Here is a 23,041-nt window from a genome sequence, read left to right on the forward strand (position 1 = left end):
AGCTTAATCATAGAAACTCAATGTTAAGTGCGTTTTACTTAGAGCAATCTTAAATTGAATGACTTCCCGTGCAACTTCATAGAAGGTATGTGAGGACAAAGTACGCTAAAATAAATAAAAAAGGAAAAAAAAAAAAAAACAAAAACAAAGAGGTGGAGCTAAGACAAAGCATGAAGTTAGTATAAAGAAGGTTGGAGTGGGATTTTCCAAACCCCCAAAACCCTCTCTTCTCTTCTATTCTATTCTCTCTTTTAAACCCAAGAAGGCTGCTTGGAAAAAAGAGCACCACCGCCACCGCCACCGCCGCCGCCGCCACCACCACCACCACGTAGTTGGCGTTATTGGGGGGGTGGGTTTCAGGCAAGTGATGCGATCAGGAGCTTGTGCTTCTCAGCAGACCCTCACCCCGGAGGCTGCTTCGGTTCTGAAGCATTCCCTTTCCTTAGCCGCCCGTCGCGGCCATTCCCATGTAACCCCTCTCCATGTAGCCTCCACTCTCCTCTCCTCCAACCCCTCCACGCTCACCCTCTTCCGCCGCGCCTGTCTCAAATCCCACCCCCCTCACCCTCTCCAATCCAGAGCCCTCGAGCTCTGTTTCAATGTCGCCCTCAACCGCCTCCCTACTTCCCCTCCTCTCCTCCACTCCCCTTCCCTCTCCAACGCCCTCATCGCTGCCCTCAAGCGCGCCCAAGCCCACCAACGCCGAGGCTCCCTCGACCACCAACACCAACAACCCACCCACCAACACCCTCTTCTCGCCATCAAAGTGGAGCTCCAGCATCTTGTCATCTCAATTCTGGACGACCCAAGTGTCAGCCGTGTCATGAGAGAGGCGGGTTTCTCTAGCACTGCCGTTAAAAACAACATCGAAGACTACACCAATCATACTAACCCCACTTTCTTCTCTCCTCAAACCTCCCCACTATTCTTCTTCCCTTCTGCTCCTTCTTCTGCTTCCATTTCTAACACTGATAATGCAAGTAAGTTTGTGTTTGAGGCTTTCTTGGGAATGAGGAAGAGGAGGAATGTGGTTGTGGTTGGGGACTCCATTGGAGGGACTGAAGGGGTTGTGTTGGAGGTTATGAGGAAGTTCAAAACAGGGGAGGTGCCAGAGGAGATGAAAGGGGTCAAGTTCGTGGAGTTTCTCCCATTCATGGGGATGCTGATGGCTGGGAATCATAACAATAAAAGCAACTTATGTGAGGTATTGAGAAGGAAGTTGGGGGAAGATAGTGGCAATGGTGGGAGAGGAGGAGGAGGAGGAGGAGCTGTGGTTTATGTTGGGGATTTGAAGTGGGTTGTGGAGAGGGATAGTAAGGAAGTGGATGGGTTGATTGGGGAGATTGAGAGATTGTTGGTGGGGGGTTTTGATGATCATAATCCTAAGAATAAGGTTAAGATTTGGGTTATGGGTGTGGTTACTTATCAGAATTACATGAGATGTCAAATGAGACAGCCTCCTCTTGAAACTCAGTGGGATCTTCATGTTCTTCCTGTTCCTTCCTCTTCTTCTCTTGCCTTATCTTTCCATGCTTCTAGGTACCATTCCTCTCTCTCTCTCTCTCTCTCTCTCTCTCTCTCTCTCTCTCTTATCACTCTATTTTTGTTTGTTCATCTAGTAAAGTTTTCTGTCATGTTACCACAGTTTCATTGAATCATTTTTCTAGCTGTCTTCTCGGTTTAAAATCTTACTCAAAAGTATTCGTCGGGTTGGAATTTTGCATGGAGAATCTACATAATCATCATGTTTTTGAAGTGTCTGTCGAAAATTATTGGGAGGGTGTAATGGTCGAAGCTCACCACTAGCAGATATTGTCCTCTTTGAGCTTTCCCTTTTGGGTTTCGAGACTTCCACACTCTTATAAAAGAGTGTTTTGTTCCTCAACCGATGTGAGATCTCACAAAGGGAAGTCCCACATTAGCTAATTTAAGGAATGATCATAAGATCCTTATTGGTTTGAAGTCATTTGAGGAAGTCGCGAGAGCTTATGCTTAAAGTAAACAATATCATAGAATTGTGGGAGAGCGGTCGTGAATCCTCACAATATCATAGCATTGTGGAGAGCGGACATGAGTCCATGCTTGAGGGTTTGTACTTGTGTTTAGGGTGGAGGGTAGAGACATGGTCTGATGAGAATAAGGACAGAAACATAAAAGAAAAAGTAATGTTGGGGGAAAGTCAGATGGGATATTGTCCTTTGTGTTTCCTCCTTTTCTTCGTCATGATTCAACCACGCATGGTTTTGATTCACAGAGTTTTACTCGGAGAAATTAAACACAAATCCTATCTCTCTCTCTCTCTCTCTCTTTCTTTCACTGCTAAACTTTTACAACTCTGTTATGGCGCGCAGTGCTTATGATTCAAGGCTGAGCTTCTTCTCTCAACCCATGGAAACAAAGCCATTCATCGCCAAAGAAGAACATGAACACCTTACTTGCTGCGCAGAGTGCACTACAAATTTCGAAAATGAAGTCCAACACTTGAAATCTTTCCACTCCAAACAAGTTCCCTCTTGGCTACAACACTATAACTCCAACCAATCCCTTTCAAAGGTACTGTAAATTGTTTAATATGCCTCTGAAATCATCTTGAAAGTATGGCGCTAAGTTAAGAATCAATCACAACTTTTACAGGACGAGTTGGTGGAATTGAAGAGAAAATGGAACAAATTATGTAGCAGCCTTCACAGAGATGGCTCTGTTCAGAGCTTAGCAGGGAAAAGCTTCTCATGTTCTTCTTCTTCTTCATCATATCCATGGTGGCCGAAGTTTCATGAATCAAACTCTAGTATTTCATTCACGGCTCATCAAACACCAAAGGCATTGCAGAGTTCTAGCTTTGTTCCTCGATTCAGACGGCAACAATCATGCACCACAACAATCGAGTTTGATTTTGGAAATGCTGCAACAAAACATGAACAGAGTCGTGAACCATGCTTGCATTCTCTCAAACACATGGTGGGCAAGGAAGTGAAGATCACTTTAGCGCTGGGGAATTCTCTTTTTTGTGATTCTTCAGCGGAATCCATGGAAATTGAAAGCGAAAGAAAGAGCCAACGAGGAGAGATTTTGAAGATTCTGCAAGAGAATGTGCCATGGCAATTAGAATCGATTCCTTGTATAGCAGAAGCAGTGATTTCCGCGAAGAACGATGAGAAATCCATCCAATGGGTTTTGATGGAAGGAAATGATTTCATTGGAAAAAGAAAGATGGGTGTAGCAATTGCAGAATCCGTATTTGGGTCGGTCGATTTTCTCTTGAATTTGAATGCTAAAAGCGAAGATATGGAGATTTCTAGATCTGAAACGCTGGAAAAGGCATTGAAATCGAACAGAGAACTTGTAGTTCTTGTGGAAGATGTGGATATGGCGGATTCCCAGTTCATGAAACTCCTCGAAGATGGATTTCAGAGCGGGAAATTTGGAGAAGTGAAAGAAGAAAGCATCAAAAAAGTGATATTCATTTTAACAAAAGGCGATTCCTCTGACAAAATGAAGAACAGAGCATCTTCTTCATCATCATCTTCCGTAATCGAGATGACGCTAAAGATCGAAGCTAGAGAAGAACACAATCCAGATCACAAGCGAAAATCAGAATGGGAAATCGAAAACAAATCAAAAAACCAAAGAACCAACGCAGCATTGGAAATCAAGAATCAAAAGAACAGAACAGATTTCAGGGATCAATCAAGCATCAAGAACACCCTAGATCTAAACATCAAAGCGATTGAAGAAGAAGAAGAAGTACCGAATGGAGAGATAAGTCCAACATCGAGCGATCTAACGCGGGAAACGGCGATTCCAAATGGGTTTCTGGAATCGATCACGAATCGGTTCATCCTGAACAGAAAATCAAAGCAAGAATCAGAAATAAGAGAGGAATTGAGGGGGGAAATGGGAGAGGCATACAACAAAGAGAAGTGTAAAAAGGGAAAGGAATGGAAATGGGATAGTAGATTTAGAGTGGAAGAGGGGGTTTTAGAGAGGATTATAGAAGGATTTGGTTCATTTTCTAAGAGAACGTTTGAAAAATGGGTGAAGGAGATTTTTCAAACGAGCTTGGAAAGTGGTAGATATGGCGGGAAGGGTATAGATATAAGGCTGTGTTTGGAACAAAAACACGTTTTGGAGGAAGAAGAAGAAGATGATGATGATGATAATGATGGGTATATGGGTTCTTGTCTCCCTAAAAAAATCAAAGTTTCTTCTATTATGACCTGAAAATGGTCTCTGTAAAATTCTCACTTTTCTTAATACCATTCTCACTTTCTTCATTTCTTCATCTTTCTTTACCATATACAACTTATTTCGATTTAATACTTCTTAATCAAACTTACCCACGAACGTGTTGTCAAACATTTACGTCGCCGCCGAACAAAATGATCGAACCGTACATGGATTGAGTTGAGTTGGGTTTGGTTGGATTGGTGATTCAAGTGATATAGATAGAGTTTATAACTCAAGAATAGAAGATTGGGTTGAGTTGGGATGTCGTGTAAGAACCTTATAATTACTATTAAAAAATAGAGGATTCCGTTGAGTTGAGAGGTCGTGTAACCACGATCCTAAATTTATGTTGACTTGTCACTTATAACAGCTCAAGCATTTACCAGCAAATATGATCTTCTTTAGGCTTCTCCTTTCGAGTTTCCCCTCAATATTTTTAAATTGTGTTTACTACGGAAAGGTTTCCACACTCTTGTAAGAATGTTTCGTGGATCTCACAATCAATAATATTTTTTATGTTTATTTTCGCCTAAGAGAGAATATTATGATGATAGTAGCAACTTTAGGTTATCATAAATCTAGGGTCATTACCTGTCGAGTCGTTTTTTTTTTAATATTTAAAAAAAAATCCTAATAACAAAAATTTTATAAAGTTCAAATATCAATTATTTATAAGTCACACCACATCACTCACGTAAGTTATAAAACGTTAAATAATGTAACCTTATTTTCGAGATGATCGAATTGACCCAACAAAGAAAAAAGAAATATGTAACTTGCAAACCGAATTGATTTTAGATATTTCAAAAATTCAACCCAATCCAAAAGAATTTATCGTATAATAAAGAATTAAAAATTAATTTTGTTTAAAGAATTAGAAAAGGGTAAAATGGGTAAAGAAAAAAAAAGGGGATAGGAAGAATGCATGGGCATGTGAAGTGTAAGGCATGATTTCCGTATGATCATATAGACCAAACCAAATCTTGAACACATGAAATGATTTATTTTTTTAACAGAATTTTTAATGTCATATCTCAATCAAATGTATAATTATTAATAAATAAATAAATAAATAAATAAATAAAGGTGATGGCCCCACATCCGCCGTTGGATGCAATCATTTGGTCTCTCATGATGAATGGATTTGGAACAAAAGAATAGAAAAAATTGAAAAAAATAAAAAGGTGAGCTATAATTCAATTTTAGTGGCAAATTCTTTTTAATTATCCTATTTATTGTGATAAAGGGAACCCCAATGAAACATTCATCATTGTTCTTCCCTTTTTTTTTTCCTTTTTTCTTTTTATTATTATTATTTTCTTTTATGGGATTTGTGACCTAACAAAAATATTTACGATAGGATATGAATGAACGTTATCTGATTGCAGTCAAACATACGTGTGAAAGAGGAATCTCGTAATCATTTCTTACTTTTTTTATTTTTATTTATTAAGGTTTAGATTTGGAGATTTTATTTTTTTTATTTTTTATTTTTATCTATTTTAAATGTGTAGTTTCAAACCTTTTAGGTTTATTTTTGTTTTTTTAAATTTATTTGTTAATATGAGTTTAACTCAGCGAGTAAGTCTTTTTCCTCAACCAATTTAGAGTTTGAAGCTTGATTCGAGAGTTGTCGTTGTTTGAAATCATCGTTCATCGCTTGTTCGTTCATGAATTTATTACTCGCTCTTCGCTTTCACTATTGTGACTTTGAGGATGACTTAGTCTCATGATCGATCGTGGCATATAGTATGAAGTCAGTCGATTCAAATAGTTAATAAATCTTTCTTTCATCCTCTTAGATTTACCTTCAATTTTTTTGTCTTCCTGTTTCCTTGAAATTCCACCACACCATCATGCCTTCAAAGCAACTTCAACCATTGAAAGTTGTCATTATGAGCTCACTGGACGAGAAGACAAGACAAGAAAGTCATGATCGAGCCACTGAAAAAGAAGTGGCCAAACGATAGACGGATTCATTTCATTTCAGGCTAGCCACACATTCAACCTTGTCCATCACTCAACACTCAGGCCTAGAGTCCCAATCCTATGTTGTCTAGCCCAATTCACTTAGCCCATAGCCTAGATGCATGTGGCTTAGGTCCAAACATGTGTCTAGTCCAAACACTCCAGAATAAGAGGAAAGTTCCACGTCGGCTAATTTAAGGAATAATCCTGAGTTTATAATCAAATAATACTATCTCCATTGGTACGAGACATTTTGGAAAGCCCAAAGCCCAAAGCAAAGCCATGAGAGTTTATGCTGAAAGTGGACAATATCATACTGGAGAGCCACGTTTATCTAACAATATAGTCTAGCCAAGAGTATGTAGTTCGTCCTTGAACTATTAGAGTTAACCTAAGCTCGAATAACTCATAGAAGTATCGAACATTTGAATTAAGCTCATTGAAGTAAGTGTACTGACAGATGGATAACTACAAACCACAATAGAAACACATCAAAAAATTTAATCTCCGCAAAAATAAATAGAGAATTTTGCGATGAAATATCGAGAGAAATCCTTAAAGTTCAATCTATCAATTATACACTAATGTTTATTACTGATTACACAATGAGGGAGAGAGCAGAAGCCGATGGTTACAGATCAATAAATGAATGAATACTTACTATTACTATACAAACAAACAATGATACAAACTCTCACATCCTAAAACTACTTTCCTTTTCCCTTTTCCCTTTGCATTTGAGCTAATACATTCATACTCACAAGTCAATGACTTAGTAGAACTTAACGATGCATCTCAGATGAATCTACAGCTCTTTCGAGGTCGACCAACGGTTTAAGTCGTCTCTCGACCTCCTGGCTTTGCAGATTAATCTCCTCCAAAACCATAGATAAAGCGGATTTGCAAGTACCGTCGTCCTGGAATGCCAGGATCCATCTCCCATCCACAAAAGGCTTTGTCTTTAAGTTTAAGGGGGTACCATATTTAGCAGGATGATCCAAAAAGGGTAAAGTTGATGGACGAATCCTCAAATGCAGCCATCTTGAATGCTTATCATCAATTCTAGGCTGATAAGAACCAAAAAAAGTGTTCTCATCCAAGCAAGGAAAGATTAAAGATTGGCCAAAGATCGATTTTTCGAAATCGAGAGTTCTTTCACTCTTACATTTGATCCAGCAAGAGGTGCAGCAACTCGAATAATTCCACAATTCAGTTTTGAGGGCAGTTCTTCAGCAAGAATTATCCATCCGGAAGTTCCCATGGAAGTTCCAAGAAAGTAAAAATGGCGCTCTTTGCCTCTCTCAAATGAAATTCTACAAGGCACAGCTCCATCTAGAAAGCAACAACTAAGGAGGCTTATTCACAAACTCACAGCAGCCGACGTGATTGAACTAAAAATACGTTCGAATCCTACACAACTTTGCCATCTAAAATTGTGTGTAAAACACCTAAAGTAAGCAATTCAAAGTTTAAAACTAACCAAGTCTCAACTCCGCACCCGGTTTAGGTCCCGAAGCATCGAGCCCAGCAACCTTTGCATGGGAGCATTCAGAAACTTCTGAGGGAGGGTCCATAAAGGGTTGATCTGACAAAGCCTTGCCAAGGGAAAATGACAGAAGTTGGTGTAGAAGAACAAATACCTTGAATGAAAGGCGGGAAGATATTGTTAAAAGAAACTTTACACAAAATAGTTAATTGAAGAGGGACGGGGGACGAGAGACACCTTTACCAACTCGGACATTCTTTGACCAGCAGCGAGCGATGATTCGGGTGGAACAGCATCTGTGTGGACAAGAAGTTGAATTTAAGGAAATCAATCACAAACTATGAATCTTATAACTAGTCAGCATTCTTACCTAGGACAGAAGCCTTTGCAGAATACAAGAGCATGCACTTTGGTTCTTTCCTTGCTGATGGGGCTTCAATTGCTAGAAAAGTTTATTGGTTCAGCACGCATAAAACTCTTAATACATTTATCATCTAAGAAGCACAAATACTTCAGTTTGGCTACCGTGTCCGTGTCTGACATGTGTTAGACACTTGGACACTCTGAAACTTGTTGGACTCATATCGTACACTCGTAAACACAACAAATATGTCCTAGACACTAATGATCCAAAATCAATATAGGTTGACAAAAGTAATAATTTAGAGAATGTGATATGAACCGAGACATCAATCATGTAATATAAACTTCAAGGATGATGTGAAGAAAATATTGTCAAAGTTCTCAAAAAGATGTTTCAATTCATGTCACATTAAAGAAGAATCAAGTTTCATTGTTATAAATTTTGGTGGATCATAATTTAGAGTAATTTAGAGTTATGGTGTTTCTTTAATGTATTTTAAGGCTTATTTATATAGTGGCTAATTAGGTTAATTATAGTCATAAAGTACGAATGTTACAAACTCTTGAATGTCTCAGGCAAGGTCAAGGGTTTTATTTTGAGACTATATAAAGCCATGTATGTTATCATTGTAAAGGAGACTTGAAAAATATAGTAGAGGGAGCATTTGTGCTTTCATTTAGCCAATGACTAAGTTTATTTGCAATTCTATGTAGTTTAGGTTGCAAGTATAATCATTCAAGCTATACATGATCAATCTTGCTTGTGGAGTGATTCGAATCTCAAACAAGTGTTCTTTCCTTGAGATATTTAATCAACAAGAATCATTCAAGCTAGACATGATCAATCTTGCTTGTGGAGTGATTCGAATCTCAAACAAATGTTCTTGCCTTGAGATATTTAATCAACGAGGTAATCCGAATCTTACTCCCCTTGTAATGATTCCATATCATATAAGAGTGAGATATATTAACACTCAACTTTAGCATATAAATGCATAATTTATTGATTTTGAATTTCTTTCTAGTACGTGTTGTATGGTATCCATGTCTCAAATTCGTATTTGTGCTTCTTAGCTAATCATTCATCATTAAGTACCTCTTTTGCACTTCTTCCACTTGTCAGAAAGAATTATTACGAGGAAATCAGACCAAATTCCTCTAGCTTCCTGTAAGAGCTCAGTAGCCCAGTACTTGTATGAATCCTATTAGATATCAAAGAGAAAAAGATCAGAAAAAACAAGGCTAAACATTTTCTTTTACAGATACAAGCAATGATCATGATGCATTTCCTTCAAGGAATCAATAACAGAAATAGAATGTGCTTTCTCATTCCTCTTCCATATATAACTTACTTTCAGCAATTTTAGATGATGACTGTTAAACTCTGCCTCACTATAAGGAAACAACTGCCGCAGAAGCCACCCGCCATCCCACAAAATTTCTGCAGATATATTTGAACGACAAAAGAGGCTGACCAATGCATCTAGCACCTAGAACATGGCCAATAAAAATGGATTAACCCACCCACGCTCGTAGTACAAGAATGATTGCACGCTGTTACGTGAATAAAATGATATCATTTCAGGAGAGACATAACCATCTTGATTCATGTAACAACAGAATAATTTATCATTAACTGTAGCTTTAACAGTCTGTTCTTTTCGTTCGGTTTTCGCTTCAGCATAATTGAGAAACTTTTATCATCACTAACACACAATATATGAAAAGTGTTTCTGATCCAAATGAAATTCATATCCATAAGATAAAGAGAAGTACCTCAAACCTAAGGGCACGAGGGCTTGCACCTACTTTAAGAAAATATGAAATGCCATAATCCTGATAGTTAGAGAGGAAGCCAGAAAACAGTCAGAGCAAGTGATCAAATATGAATCAAGCAGCATAAAATTAAATCTTTTTGTCCTCAAACTAAGGTGCCATAATAAAAAACCAGAGTTTAACTTCAGAAATGCAACTAAAATATTATCAGAGTAGCCCTTGAAAGCCTTTCAATATTACAATTCTTGTATGCAATATGTGTCAACGATAAGAGGCCGAAGAAATATGATTCCTTTCTTAATATTAGCATGAAAGAAGGTTAGTGGAAGCAGGGAAGACAAAAAGAGTACCTTAAACTTCTTTAGGTAACCATCAAGTTCAACATCGATGCCACCTTTCGATGAGGTGTTTTCTGAAGAAAAGAGTTGCTGTTCGCCAGAATCCTCACCAACTAAGGCTTCCTGTTGAATATAATTTATAATTTGAGACTTGTCTGAACGTGTTTGTCAAAAAGCAGGTGCAAAAATAAAACAGCATAACCTTAGGTTCTTAACAGGTAGTAAGTACTCAAATTCTGAAAACATGATCAAATATGGCCGTAAACTGCGACATGTAAAAACAGTGACAAGACAGAGCTACATATGCAAGAGCATCAGGAAAGAATAAAACTCAATTTAAAGTTACAGACCCAAATTTTTCGAACTTTATTCATACAAGCATATAAAAATACAAATAAAAATTTAACACTACAGAGTCCATTGAAGATGACCAAAATGTTAACAACGTGATTGAGGATTCAACCCCACAAACAGCCTTAAAATTTATTTCATTGAAGTTGACAAAAATGCTGTAATCTACTGGAAATGGATTATAAACTGATATACATCTTCAAATATCTATACTTCCAAGATTACAACAAATAAATCACAAGTTCAGATGCAAATAATTTCAAAATAAATTTAGAAAAATGCCAATAACCAAGTTCAGTGTGATAGATGGAGCAATCAAAAATGAATAAATTGCTACATAAATCTGAAGTATCAAGAGATCAAATTAAAATATGGAAATGCCAGGCAGGCATACTTTTTTTTTCTTCACATATTGTCCATTTGAGAAGTGCTCAATAATGTTCGTTGATATCAGTCAAGAAAACAAAATTAAGCCTGACGAGAACATAATGGAAAAGGACCAACACATGCTATCTATTGAAAGAGTCCAAAAATTGCAATATTGTATATCATGGAAGAGTACCAATAACAATTTCTTATGTTGTTTTCTTTGAGGAAGGATTCCAAGAGCATCCAGCATTGATTCATCCAGCTCTACAGAGATGGGATGCATGATAAGAAAAGAATAACGGAGTGAAGGAAGTTGAATAACTGCATTGATCTGACCTTCAGTCTGCAATAGTGTAGCCAGAACACTTAGAGCACCCAAGACTTCTACATCGTCCCCAGTTGTTATATGAGAAAGCAAAGCTTCCCTGCAAAAACATACATGTTGGGATATTTTGGAACACATTGCTGACAAACATTAAATATTATTTGGACTAATGTGAGTACATATATTATGCTGAGTCAACCTGCCTCCCAATAAAGGGAAAGGAAAAAGAAAATCTATTGAATCAAGAGTTTCTAACATTTGCAAGAACCACTTTAGAAAATAGAAATTGGAAGTTTCAGATTGGATCTGGTATGCACAAAAGTTCTCCTGTCATCTTATTCATATTCAAACACCCAACTCAACTTTTGTAAGGTATTTGGATCGAGAGGAACAACAAGGTTTCAGCGAGTCAAAGAGATTTAAGGGGACCCTTGAGCTCATTTTAGGTTGCATGTCTCTCTTTGAGCCTCAATCATTAAGACTTTTTATAATTATCTTTTAAGTTTCCTTTTACTTGATTGGAGACCTTTTTGGTTTTAGCATGGCTCCTTTTTATTTGACATTGATTTTTCCCCCTTGAAACATTTGGTATTGAAAAAAAAAAGAAAGAAAGAAAAAACAAGAATGAGAGAGAGAAACAATGTTGGAAGTAGAACAAATAGTTTGATGGAGGTGTTGATAATAATAATAATAATAAATAAATAAAACATTTCTGGTTAGAAAAAACAAACAAACAAACAAAACAAAAAGAAAAGCCTATACAAGGTGTTCATAATAATTACAAAAAAAAAAAAGAAAAAAAAAAGGAAGTCAGCTACAAGCCCAGACACTTCTCCAGTCTGTAAATGGGATCCAAACTTTGTGGTGCAGGAACTAAATTTTAGTGCCACCGCTTGCATATTTTTCTACAAGAAACAAGAACTATTTAAAAAGAACATGGAGTTCAAAACATGGCAAGACGACAAATCCTACAAGGTGATGAAGAGAAGAAGAAAAATGCAAAACTCTAAAACAGTAGAAGTGTAGGAAAAATAAATAAAATTGGCAGCTAATTATTTGCAACCAAATTCTTTCGAAAAGTAAAATAGAACATTGTGATTTCAGATATCATATGTTGCAGAGTTCAGGAAGCCAATGCTATGAGTTTATTTTCTCTTGATTAGTCATTTAAAGGCATAAGTTCAGTCATTGAAACCTCTTTTCCAGTTGAAAGTTGAGATGGGTGTTTGAATATGAATAAGATGACAGGAGAACTTTAAGCTAGCTCTAATTGGCTAAAACGTTACCTCAAATCCAAGCGGGAGCCTCGACAACCATTTTTCGTAGACACACCTTCTAACTCAGTTTTAGGAGTAGAAGAATATAATACTTCTTTTCTTAAAGACTCAGCATCCGAGGGCTGCCTTACAATGCTATCACTTCCTGATGACTGGCTTCTATTTGCACAACATAACCAATTCATATTTCCAATCAGTCTGCCTTCACAATGTGGGGAGAAAGAATCCAATGGACAAAAAAAGGCAGCAGAGATGGTGTTTGCCAGATCTTTTATTTTAACTATGCGCAAAATGCAACAAAGTAAATATAGAGAAGTGACAGCTCCAATTTGAATTCCCTGGATGTTCAAACGACAAGTGGTCAAATAAAAAAAATGCTATAATGTAAAAAAGATTTTTTAATCCCAAATAATAGAGATATGTGAACTTAAAAACTACTGCAATCTATCGAAAAAGGAACGATCCACTTATGAGGCAGCTAGGCCAAAAAAGGTACCTTGAAGGCCTAACCACTAAGAATTTTGGGAGATATAAAAAGCATTGCCTACATCAGGTTTAATAACTAACTCATGCTAAAAGTTGATAAGGCAACCCTAATCCTTAGCCCAACGATCCAAGCTTTTGTTGAAGCAAGAACCCTTGAATCAAATAAATTAACACCTCCTTATACAAAATTTGGATCAACCAAGAGATAAGGCTAGAATTAGATTACCCCTTATAATCAAAGATTTAAAAGTAAGATTTGAAACCTTGTTCTAAATTGAGTCACTCCACAATCGAACTTGATCAAGACTTGTTTGAATAGCTCATATGTAATCTACGACAAGAATTGGATGAAACTTAGAAATTGCAAGAATTATGCTCAAATTCCTAATTTCTAAGGGTGAAAGTGTCAATTTGTGAGCTAAATTTCATTCATCCAAAAATCTAACTTTTAGATAGTATTTTGTGGGTATTTATAGTCTATCCACAAAAGAAATATCCAATGCTCACTAAGGAAGTTAGTGGCCATGATTTGTGAGTTACTCCCACTGTCCTTTAAATCTCCCCAAAATAGATGTCATGACCCCTTTGACAAGTAAATTGCCACCCTTGTTACCACTACAAGAAATTATGGAATTAAAATAATAAATAAAGTTTTCTAACAAATTATCCATTAAGTGCTAGTTATAGCAATCTCATCCGCTACTTCAACCGTGAAAATATTCACTTCCGAAGCTCCAAGCGATCCTTCTTTCTCAATCGAATCAGCTTGTAACACATGAAATAACGATTTACCCAAGTCTATCCAATTTTGTAGATAAAGAATGAATGTTTTCTGAATCTTCTCGATCTTTGATCATGTAATAAGTCGAGTTGGAATATTTGGAAAGTATTGTGGGGTAAATTGAGTACCAAGTTGTTGTTTTCAACTACATCTCATCCTCAGACTGATGGGCAAACTGAGAAGGTTAATAGAACATTAAGAGTATTGCTTAGGGCTATTATTTCTAAGAATATTAAGTCTTGGGACAAATGTTTGCCATTTGTAGAGTTTGCATATAATAGAGCAATTCATAGTACCACTCATTGTTCTCCTTTTGAAGTTGTTTATGGATTTAATCCACTTACGCCTCTTGATTTGCTTCCTATTCCTTCTAATACTTTTGTGAGTGAAGTAGCCACAAGTAAGGCAGATTTGATCAAAAAATTGCATAAAATGGTGAATGAGAGAATTGAGAAACAAAATTTCAAAGTTGCTTCAAGAATTAACAAAGGATAGAAGGAAATCATTTTTCAACCTGGTGATTCGGTTTGGATACATTTTCGCAAGGAGCGATTTCCATCTTAAAGGAAGACAAAGTTACATCCAAGAGGGGATTATCCTTACCAAGTTCTTGAAAGAATTAATAACAATGTCTATAAAATTGATCTTCCAGGAGAATTTTCAGTACATTCTACTTTCAATGTTACTTACTTGAGTCCTTTTGACGTAGGTGATGATTTTCCTGATTCAAGGACGAATTCTTTTGAAGAGGAAGAAGATGATAAGGATCACGGTGTTCCAAATGTTCCAACTGGACCTATTACACGATCCAAGACCGAGAAGATTCAACAAGCATTCATTCTTTATCTACAAAATTGGATAGACTCGGTTCAATCGTTATTTCATGTGTTACAAGCTGATTCGATTGAGGAAGAAGGACCATTAGGAGCTTTAGAAACGAATATTTCCACAGTTGAAGTAGCGGATGAGATTGCTATAACTAGCACTTGATAGATAATTTGTTAGAAAACTTTATTTATTATTTTAATTCCATAATTTCTTGTAGTGGGAACAAGAGTGGGAATTTACTGTCAGAGGGGTCATAACATCTATTTTTGTGGATATTTAAAAGGTATTGGGGGTAACTCACAAATGATGGCTACTAACTTCCTTAGTGAGCATTTGAAGAATTGGATATTTCTTTTGTGGATAGACTATAAATACCCACAAAATACTATGTAAAAGTTAGATTTTTGGATGAATGAAATTTAGCTATCATATTGAGACTTTCACCCTTAGAAATTTGAGCATCATTTTTGTTAAATTGCATATGAGCTATTCAATCAAGCCTTGATCAAGTTCGATTGTGGAGTGATTCAATTTAGAACAAGGTTCCAAATCTTGCTTCTAGATCTTTGATCTTAAGAGGTAATCTAATTCTAGCCTTATCTCTTGGTTGATCTGAATTTTGTATAAGGAGGTGTTAATTTCTTTGATTTAAGGGTTCTTGTTTCAACAAAAGCTTGGATCGTTGAACACCGTGATCCTTGTCAAAAGTACATGACATTCTCTCACTTGATTGCAAGGAATGGATGGTGGCCATGCCAAAAGTACTTGACATTCTCTCACTTGAGTGCAAGGAATGGATGGTGGCCAGGTAGAGGGTTCTGTTCTAACAAGATGAGAACTAGAAATTATAGTAGCCATAGAAGGAATTAATCGCCAGCCAAGCGCCGATCCTTTTGGTAACAAAAACCTGGCCTTGATCTTTATCTTTTTTCATTTCAAGAGAACCTTATCTGTATGCAAAAGAGTTCAAGGAGAAGGGACATCAGTGAGTTCCCAAAGCTTAGAGGATTTTTTACCAACCATCACGGGTAGAATCTCCTTTGATCAGAAAATAGATGGCCTGTTGCTTGGGAATCAATCAGACTCCGGGAAGTCGCCTGATGGTTTCTCCCATCACTTCTTGGCTACAGAGAATCACTCCCTTGACCACAATTTTGTTGAGTCATTTGGAAAGATAACATTCCCAGGAAATATCTCTCTTTAAGAGGTTTTCAAGAGCAAGATAAACACTGTGGATTATATGCTAAAAAGCAACCTTCCTGCTCTCTCCCCAGATAATTGCTGCCTTTTCAAGTTGAACAATGAGACTCTAGACCATATGTATGCTATTAGTCAGGCTTCTGGATGGTATACCCCTCTGCATAATCATAACAACATAGTGATCAATCACTATTCCATTTTAGCAGTTCACCCCTTCAAATGGCAATCTAACTATTTATGGTTGAACTTGATCAGAAGCTACATGGTTGAACTTGAACAGAAGCCTACTTTGAACAACTTGGATTTAGAGAAATAACAGAACTTTGAATTGCAAGGAGAGGAGTTACAGTCCTTTTTTACCTCATTTCGTACACGGCAGCCACATTTTGAAAACTAGATAACCCTACTGTCATTATCTCTCAGTGAAATTTGTGCTAATTGGNAAATTTGTTGTACACAGAGTACAATGGAAATAATACTTTTTTTATTTTTATTTTTTTTTTGCAATCTCCAATGCGTTTTTGTATATTTTACTACATTAAGAAATATGTTTCTCTTTCACAAATAATAATAAGAATAATAATAATAATAAAGAAATAGAAAGTGCGAATGGCCAGTGAATTAAACAAGTATAAGAAAACATATGCTTCTCATCAAAACGATTATTATCAAAATGCCAAAACTATTCTGATTAAAGAAAATGTTGCAAATATGACAGTTCATATATCTATCTTCGTTGTTGTTGGGGAATTTGTTGGTTATGTCAGGGAGGGATTTTCATTTTTGGTGCGGGGTTGTGTTCTTGTAAGTCTATGTTCCTTCTCTTGAGTGATCCTCTCTTCTCCTAGGTCCCTTCAAAGGTGAAATTTCCAAGATCCATTTTTTGTGTGGCAGATTTTACTTGTAAAGGTTAACACAATGGACCATATTCAAAGACATCATATTTTTTGGTGGGACCGCATTGGTGCATCCTCTATAGGCACATGACCAAGGAACTTGATCATATCCTTTAGAAATGCTGGTTTGCTTCTTTGCAGTGAAATCATACTAAAGCGAATTGGGGTTTCTCTCCCTCGTAGCAGAGATTGTGCTTCCTTCATTCATTACATCCTTATGTTCCCTCCCTTTGGAGTTAAGGGGCAGTTTCTGTTGACCGCTACCTATTTTGCAATCTTTTGGAGCATTAGAATCAAGCAGAATAACAGAACTATTAGCGGTGGAAAGATCAAGAGTGGCTTTAATGTGTCATTGTTGAAGGGTTTTGCAAGTTGTAACTATTAGCTAGGTTTTAATCTTTTGGATTGGAGCCCTGGTATAGCTAAGTCTTTGTGACTCTCTTTCTTGGATTAGTTTTTTAGTAGGCCCTTGAAGCGTGTGTATATATATATGATAGTTCATAATGTTGATAACAGCATGATTTAGAAAGAAATTCATTAAAGGATAAGGAGATACTAAGAAAATGTCAATACGTTAACCACCTCTATCATCAAAGATGGAAGAAGCAAAGGAAATATCAAGTGCCGCAAAATGTTATCAGTTATTAACCTTCCCACGTCAGGAATTCCTGCAGAAATAATATCACTAATATAGTATAGGTTGTCTTCAATTTCGTCTATAGCAGCAAGAATTGTAGAGGTTGAGAGCTCAGTGCTTCTGTCAAAGAAACCAAACAGAGATTTAAAGCAGTAGTGATCTTCTGTGCAACATTATATTAATTCCTGTTTTTTTTTTTTAAAAAAGGTGTCATTCCAGATTTTTACCTCTTTGTCTCAAAGACCAACTCATTCAAGTTAATGCACTGCTTCCTAAAAAAGGTCACTAAATTTGAGAAATATTCTGCATGAGGAGGACTGGTGATGAATCTATTGACACAATCATCTCCAACTAAAATAGAAATTAGCACATTAGAAGTCTATCAAGTTTCCATTATGTTCTCAATCAGAGAGATAAGAAACCAGTGGCAACAATGAACTAACCATGGTATACATTAAGTGTCAAGGCCCGAACTGCTGTGTGGATCATACTTTCTTCATGAAAAGCAAATTGTATAGCCTCTACGTACATTGGAAAAGATACTACTTTACCCTACATGGAGAAATCATGATGCAAGAACAAACTCAGAAAACCACATTTGCCAACTACGAATAAACTCTGTAAACAGACCTATCCCAAATAAAAGTGTAACTTGTAGAAATTAGGCAGATCTTATTTTTATAATTGTAAGTGATTTTGTCAAATGAATATGCTACTTAATCGTATCTCACACGTGTAGTAGAACAATTCCTTCCATTAAGTGACCAGAAATCAGTATATTAACCCTCAGAAACAAATACATACCCAGTCAGTATCATTACTCGAGTAGTTTGGCTTTTGAAGAAAGCATAATCAAATTGAACTAAAAGATGTAACGCATTGAGTCGGAGGTCTAATCTCCTTACAATTAAACATGCTCAGATACGTTTTCTTCATTGAATCAAGGAACGATATGAAAATGGCAAAGATTTTATTGAAAATATGGTTTCATCCTTTCTCTAAATGTATATAGTAAACCTATTTCTAAGGGGGAGCCAAAACATACAAAAAGAAGGGGTGACCTTCAAACTAAAGGAGTGATAAGAACCATAAATGGAAGGAAAAAATAGTAGAAAATGCTTGGGATAAGAAAGAAAAACTGGAAGATTCTACTAAATTCCCAATACGGCTAACTCCGTTTCTTAAAATGATACAAACTTTTCATTGATCAAAGGAAGGGAACACCAATGTTCATGATACAAAATCTCTTGAAGGAGTGAAAAATAAAGACAGTCCTGAGAGGGATGAAGAAACACATCCAATTTAAACAAATGTCACTAGAAGAATAATGTTCAAATGTCTGTTGATTCCGCTTGAACCATAGTTCTGACAGAATAGCCTTGACAGCTTAACTTATAATAGAAGAGCTTAAGAAGATAAAACTAGACCGTAAAGAAGCTGAAGCACATTAATAGTTGAATCTTTCGAGAAAATCCATTGGAGATTGAAGAGATGAAACAAAGAATACCAAGTATCCAATGCATATGGACATTGGAAAAATATATGCTGCTGACTTTCACTATCTGAAGAACACAAAACACGGAGGGCTCAGGGCTGCAAAACTGATCAAGGAAGCTTCTTTTGAAGAGTTTCTGCCGTAATTATTCTTCCATAAAGCAAAATCCAAAAGAATCCCTCACTTCCCTTGGACTCTGTATTTCCAAATTGCTGAGAACATTTCTTTAGGAAAGGAAGAGGAAGATGTTTGTAACTCGTTAATGATATCTTCAACTATAACAAGCTTGCTGGTTAATCACTGATATATCCCCAATAATTATAGTCCTTAAAGTCTAAACATATATAATACAGCCTTGCATTGTGTCTTTTTGGACTTTTAAGTCAAAAAACTTTTGTTCGCTTACCAACTGGAGATAATTTCTGTAACTTAGCGGTCACCAACTGGAGATACATTCTCACTTCTAATGAAATCTAGATTCTAACCAATGTATGTTTATGTCCTTAATAATATCCATATAATCACCTTCTTAGTAGCTTTACTCCAATAGATATAAGATCAAACTGTTTCCAAGATTCTTCCCCTGGAGTTTGGGAGTTGTTTGGCTAAGTTTCAGTTATTTAATCCATTTTTTTAGCGTTGTCATGATTGTTCCTAGGACATCCAGCGATATCACAGACATGTTTCTCCTTTAGATGACCCGACGCATCCATAACTAGACATGCAGCAGTTTTAACATTTCCGTAAAATCGTAGGCAATTGCAAACCACTTTTTCCAAGGATTTGAATCTTACCTATTAAAAGTGAGAAAAATAATACTTTCAAGAAAAGATTGAACATACAAATTTATAACAAGCAGAACTTACATTTTGTGTTTTCACAAGAAGGGAGATTGTGTTCTTGTTCAGCTTTCCACTAATTGCTCTTATAAAGACCATGAGAACATAGTCATTGTTGTCAGATGATAGCAAAACAATAGCAGATGATACTAAAAAAAGAAAACTCTATTTAATGAAATTACTTCGTTGAAAAGAAAAGCAAACGATTCAAAACAAACCTTAAGAAAGACATATAGTAAGACAACAGCTCATCATTCCGGAAATCAAATGCATATGTTATTAGCTTGTTAATATGTTCAGTACTGAATAGGTAATCTGAAACAGACCCAAAATAGTCAATTCTATATACAGCAGTAGCAAGATTGAATTCATTTATGAAGTTATATTCAGGAAATTACATATAGCATGTTCACTTCTAAGATTCTGAATTATAATGCTCATTGTCTGCAACAACTGAAGTGAAACAGTAGCAGTCCTACTAATTTGCAAAATACGTACAAATTCTCCCATGATTTGTTTCTCCATGAAAAACCTAAAACAGCCAGAAGTACATAAAAGTTCTGGAACATTAGAAATTTACCAAGAAACAATAAGCATTAAAAAAAATCCTCACTCGAAGAAGGAAGCATCATGCTGGTCACCGTAAGTTATCAACTCTGATATTGATCGCAGCGCCTCAATAACAAAATCCTTCATCCAAGTTTACAATTAAATAGTGCTATTACATATCCATGAAAATAGTAATTTAACACACTACCACTGGAAGGAAAAAATCGAAAAGCATCTTTTACCTCGTTAACCTCATCGACTATTTCAATGTTTAACAGCTGATCAGTTAAATACCTGTGTCCCAGTAAATTTAACAAAATTTTGAAACAGAATCGAGAAATAAGGTAGGCAAGTCTATCATGTCCTCAATAAGAAATGTGTAATTTGATCAATGAAACAATTGTTTTCTATTAAAATAAAATAAAAGTAAACTGCCAACCTGAAAAAGTGGTTTTAACCTCACCTCTCTTCTACCCTTTTCTATTCTTTCATATTTCTTAAAAAAAAAAAACTTGGTTTTCATCCACACTAACTAAATAAACTTAAATAAATTAAATTAAATCAAGGTTACAAATGTTTATCTTCTGATGGCCGAATGTTTATATCTAGGAATGTGTTGTTTGATAAATGTTCTTTTCCCTACGCTCTTGTCACTAAACAGCCAACAAGGTCAATTACTTCGTTCTCTCTTATCCTTCCCTTTCTTCCGTCTTATCTTATGATTCTTCTACTACAAGTCCCTAAGCTAATAATTCCTTGAAATCTAATGGTGTTTCCCAGATCTCTGCTCCAGTTCCTATTAACCGCGATCACCCTGTGCCTACTAATGTCTATCCTCTAGGGACATTGTCTGTTATTCATTGGTAGTTGATTAGATGCATATTGAGGTACTTGAAGGCGGCCATTAGTCATGGTTTACTTCTTCAATGTCCTCGAGAACTCAGCCTGTGTGGCTTTGCTGATGTCACTTGGGTATCTGTTGTTGGATTCGATAGATTAAAATTCAAGCCTTATGTTTGTGCTTCCACGGCCACTGGATTTGGGAGTGTTAAGACCAAACCCATTGATTTCCTTGATCATTTTGTTTTCTTTTGTAAGGGTTTTCTTCCGAATGACTCATTCTGTTATGGTGTATTATTTAGTGTGGATGAGTATTTTTGCGAGAGATTTATTCCCAGGCCACTTCATATAGCTCGTGATTTCTCTTATCAATCATATATGGAAGCCAAGGGTTTTCTTGCATTTTCCCTCATCTTCCTCTCTGCTACCGTTTATACTGCCTACTATTGTTAGTTTGAAACCTTCTAAGCACCACCACCATCAATTGCTTCGAAGATGTTATGAATTGGTGCATCCATGACTTAGGCCATGCATCTTCTAACCTTTGGTCAAATATGTCACAAATAAGAGGAGTGAGAATCTGATACTCTCTCTCTAACCAGCCGACATTATTTGGGAGTTCAAAGTTTCCAAGAAGATTAAGATGATTGTGAGATCTCACATCGGTTAGGGAGGAGAACGAAACATTTTTTATAAGGATGTGGAAACCTCTCCCTAGCATACGCGTTTTAAAAACCTTGAGGGGAAGCCCAAAAGGGAAAATCCAAAGAGACAACATCTACTAGCAGTGAGCTTGCTGTTACATTCATGTGCACTCTCTTATTAGAGACATAATACTGCTGACACTATTCAAAGAAGATATCCCCCACAACTGCCCTCTTCTAATGTACCCTTTTTACAAAGTAAAAAAGTATTAACACTAGATGTGGTCCGAAGAATACACCAAGAAAGGTTGAAGAAAAGGCTGATTCCTTTTCCGTATTCAATCCATATGGTCGGCATTGCAGTCTTACAGTAGAACAACAGCTCTAAGCAGCTGCAAAGTCCGAGCCATATCTTTTGCAGCTAAATTGTTCCATGAATAAAACATAATAACAATTTAGAACACAGAACCAAAATATAATCAAGCTCCATTGGTTCAATTTGACTGCACAAAGACATCATAAGAGACAAAGAAATGATTGAAATTATATAACATGGAGACCATTGTTGCAATGTTCAACAGTCATACTGATGGTGCCCCAGTGTAACATAAAAAGTACAACCAAAAAAGTAATCTGAAATTCAGTTCCAAACCTGAGCTCTTCCAACGAGAATGGATCCCTGGATCTCCAGAAGGAAAACCACATGGCTGAACAATCAGAGCCCCGAATTCAGACACCCACTAATCATTCTGCACCCTAAACACAATCCATCCCAGAATTGAAGGTTTCAAAATGATTTCAGCGATGTTCTTCTTTACCACAGTAACTGCCTGACCTCGACAGAGAACAATTGAACAACAATTTTCAATCTGATCGAGAGTTCTCTCGATAAAGCAAGAACAATGGAGATCTTGATCAGGAAATTTTTGGGTTATTTGTTCCGTAAATACTGCAAACAAAACTGAAAATGCAAGTGTTGTGAAGAAGAAGAGAGCCGATGATTATTGTAATCCCAAAAGCAAAACTCGGGTTGAGTTAGTATTTTCTTTTTTCAATTATTTAAAAAATTATATTTATCTAAAACAAACATTAATTAAAATTTTATAATGTTCAAATATCAAAACACGTCACAAATCGTTATCATCGTTACAAATACCAAATCTCGAGTCTTCTTATTCTTAGTAATAATAAAAAAGTTAGATTGTAACTTTATTTTTTGGTTAGTTTAGTTGACCCGACCAAAAATTGTCAACCTAGGACTTTACAAATTTTTTTATTCTTAGTAATAATCAAAAGTTGAGTCGTAACCTACTTTTTGGTTGGTCCAGTTGACTCAACCAAAGAAAATGTCAAACCAACTCGTTTA

At 36.3% G+C, this 23,041-nt stretch overlaps 2 protein-coding genes across 4 annotated transcripts; one reads left to right on the forward strand and one right to left on the reverse strand.

Annotated features, from left to right (window-relative positions):
- Positions 1–304: 304 nt before the first annotated feature.
- LOC111805159 (protein SMAX1-LIKE 4-like) lies at positions 305–4,274 on the forward strand (the record flags this gene model as incomplete). The annotated part of the gene is given in 3 exon segments (XM_023690078.1): positions 305–1,539; positions 2,352–2,553; positions 2,635–4,274. Coding segments are annotated over 3 exon segments (3,024 nt in total), but the record flags the coding sequence as incomplete, so codon positions are not given.
- Positions 4,275–6,715: 2,441 nt separating this feature from the next.
- On the reverse strand, positions 6,716–22,668 carry LOC111805160. 3 transcript variants are annotated; one of them, XM_023690080.1, is made up of 21 exons: positions 22,328–22,668; positions 20,434–20,485; positions 20,256–20,332; positions 20,041–20,174; positions 19,861–19,957; positions 19,670–19,727; positions 17,752–17,860; positions 17,536–17,659; positions 17,254–17,428; positions 12,490–12,818; positions 11,215–11,303; positions 11,072–11,142; positions 10,171–10,281; positions 9,821–9,880; positions 9,397–9,534; positions 9,141–9,246; positions 8,052–8,123; positions 7,919–7,977; positions 7,676–7,835; positions 7,361–7,527; positions 6,716–7,262 (listed from the first exon to the last, which is right to left on the reverse strand). In XM_023690080.1, the coding sequence occupies exons 1-21, from the start codon at positions 22,378–22,380 to the stop codon at positions 6,978–6,980; spliced, it is 2,526 nt and encodes an 841-aa protein (XP_023545848.1). In that variant the 5' UTR covers positions 22,381–22,668; the 3' UTR covers positions 6,716–6,977. The 3 variants fall into 3 exon arrangements, with proteins under 3 accessions (XP_023545848.1, XP_023545849.1, XP_023545850.1); XM_023690081.1 differs by lacking the exon at positions 12,490–12,818 and having other exon boundaries at positions 17,321–17,428; XM_023690082.1 differs by lacking the exon at positions 6,716–7,262 and having other exon boundaries at positions 7,452–7,541.
- Between the last annotated feature and the right edge of the window lie 373 nt (positions 22,669–23,041).

Source organism: Cucurbita pepo, chromosome LG11 (assembly GCF_002806865.2).
Source record: "Cucurbita pepo subsp. pepo cultivar mu-cu-16 chromosome LG11, ASM280686v2, whole genome shotgun sequence".
NCBI classification, from domain to species: domain Eukaryota; kingdom Viridiplantae; phylum Streptophyta; class Magnoliopsida; order Cucurbitales; family Cucurbitaceae; genus Cucurbita; species Cucurbita pepo.

Excerpts from the sequence above, each read along its gene's own strand:
- LOC111805160 (XM_023690080.1), bottom strand. The coding sequence starts at position 22,380 with ATGTGGTTTTCCTTCTGGAGATCCAGGGATCCATTCTCGTTGGAAGAG. Across the intron at positions 20,333-20,433 it reads TAGTCGATGAGGTTAACGAG|GATTTTGTTATTGAGGCGCT; the intron begins GTAAAAGATGCT and ends ACTTGGATGAAG. Across the intron at positions 7,528-7,675 it reads GGGTGCGGAGTTGAGACTTG|ATGGAGCTGTGCCTTGTAGA; the intron begins GTTAGTTTTAAA and ends GTTGCTTTCTAG.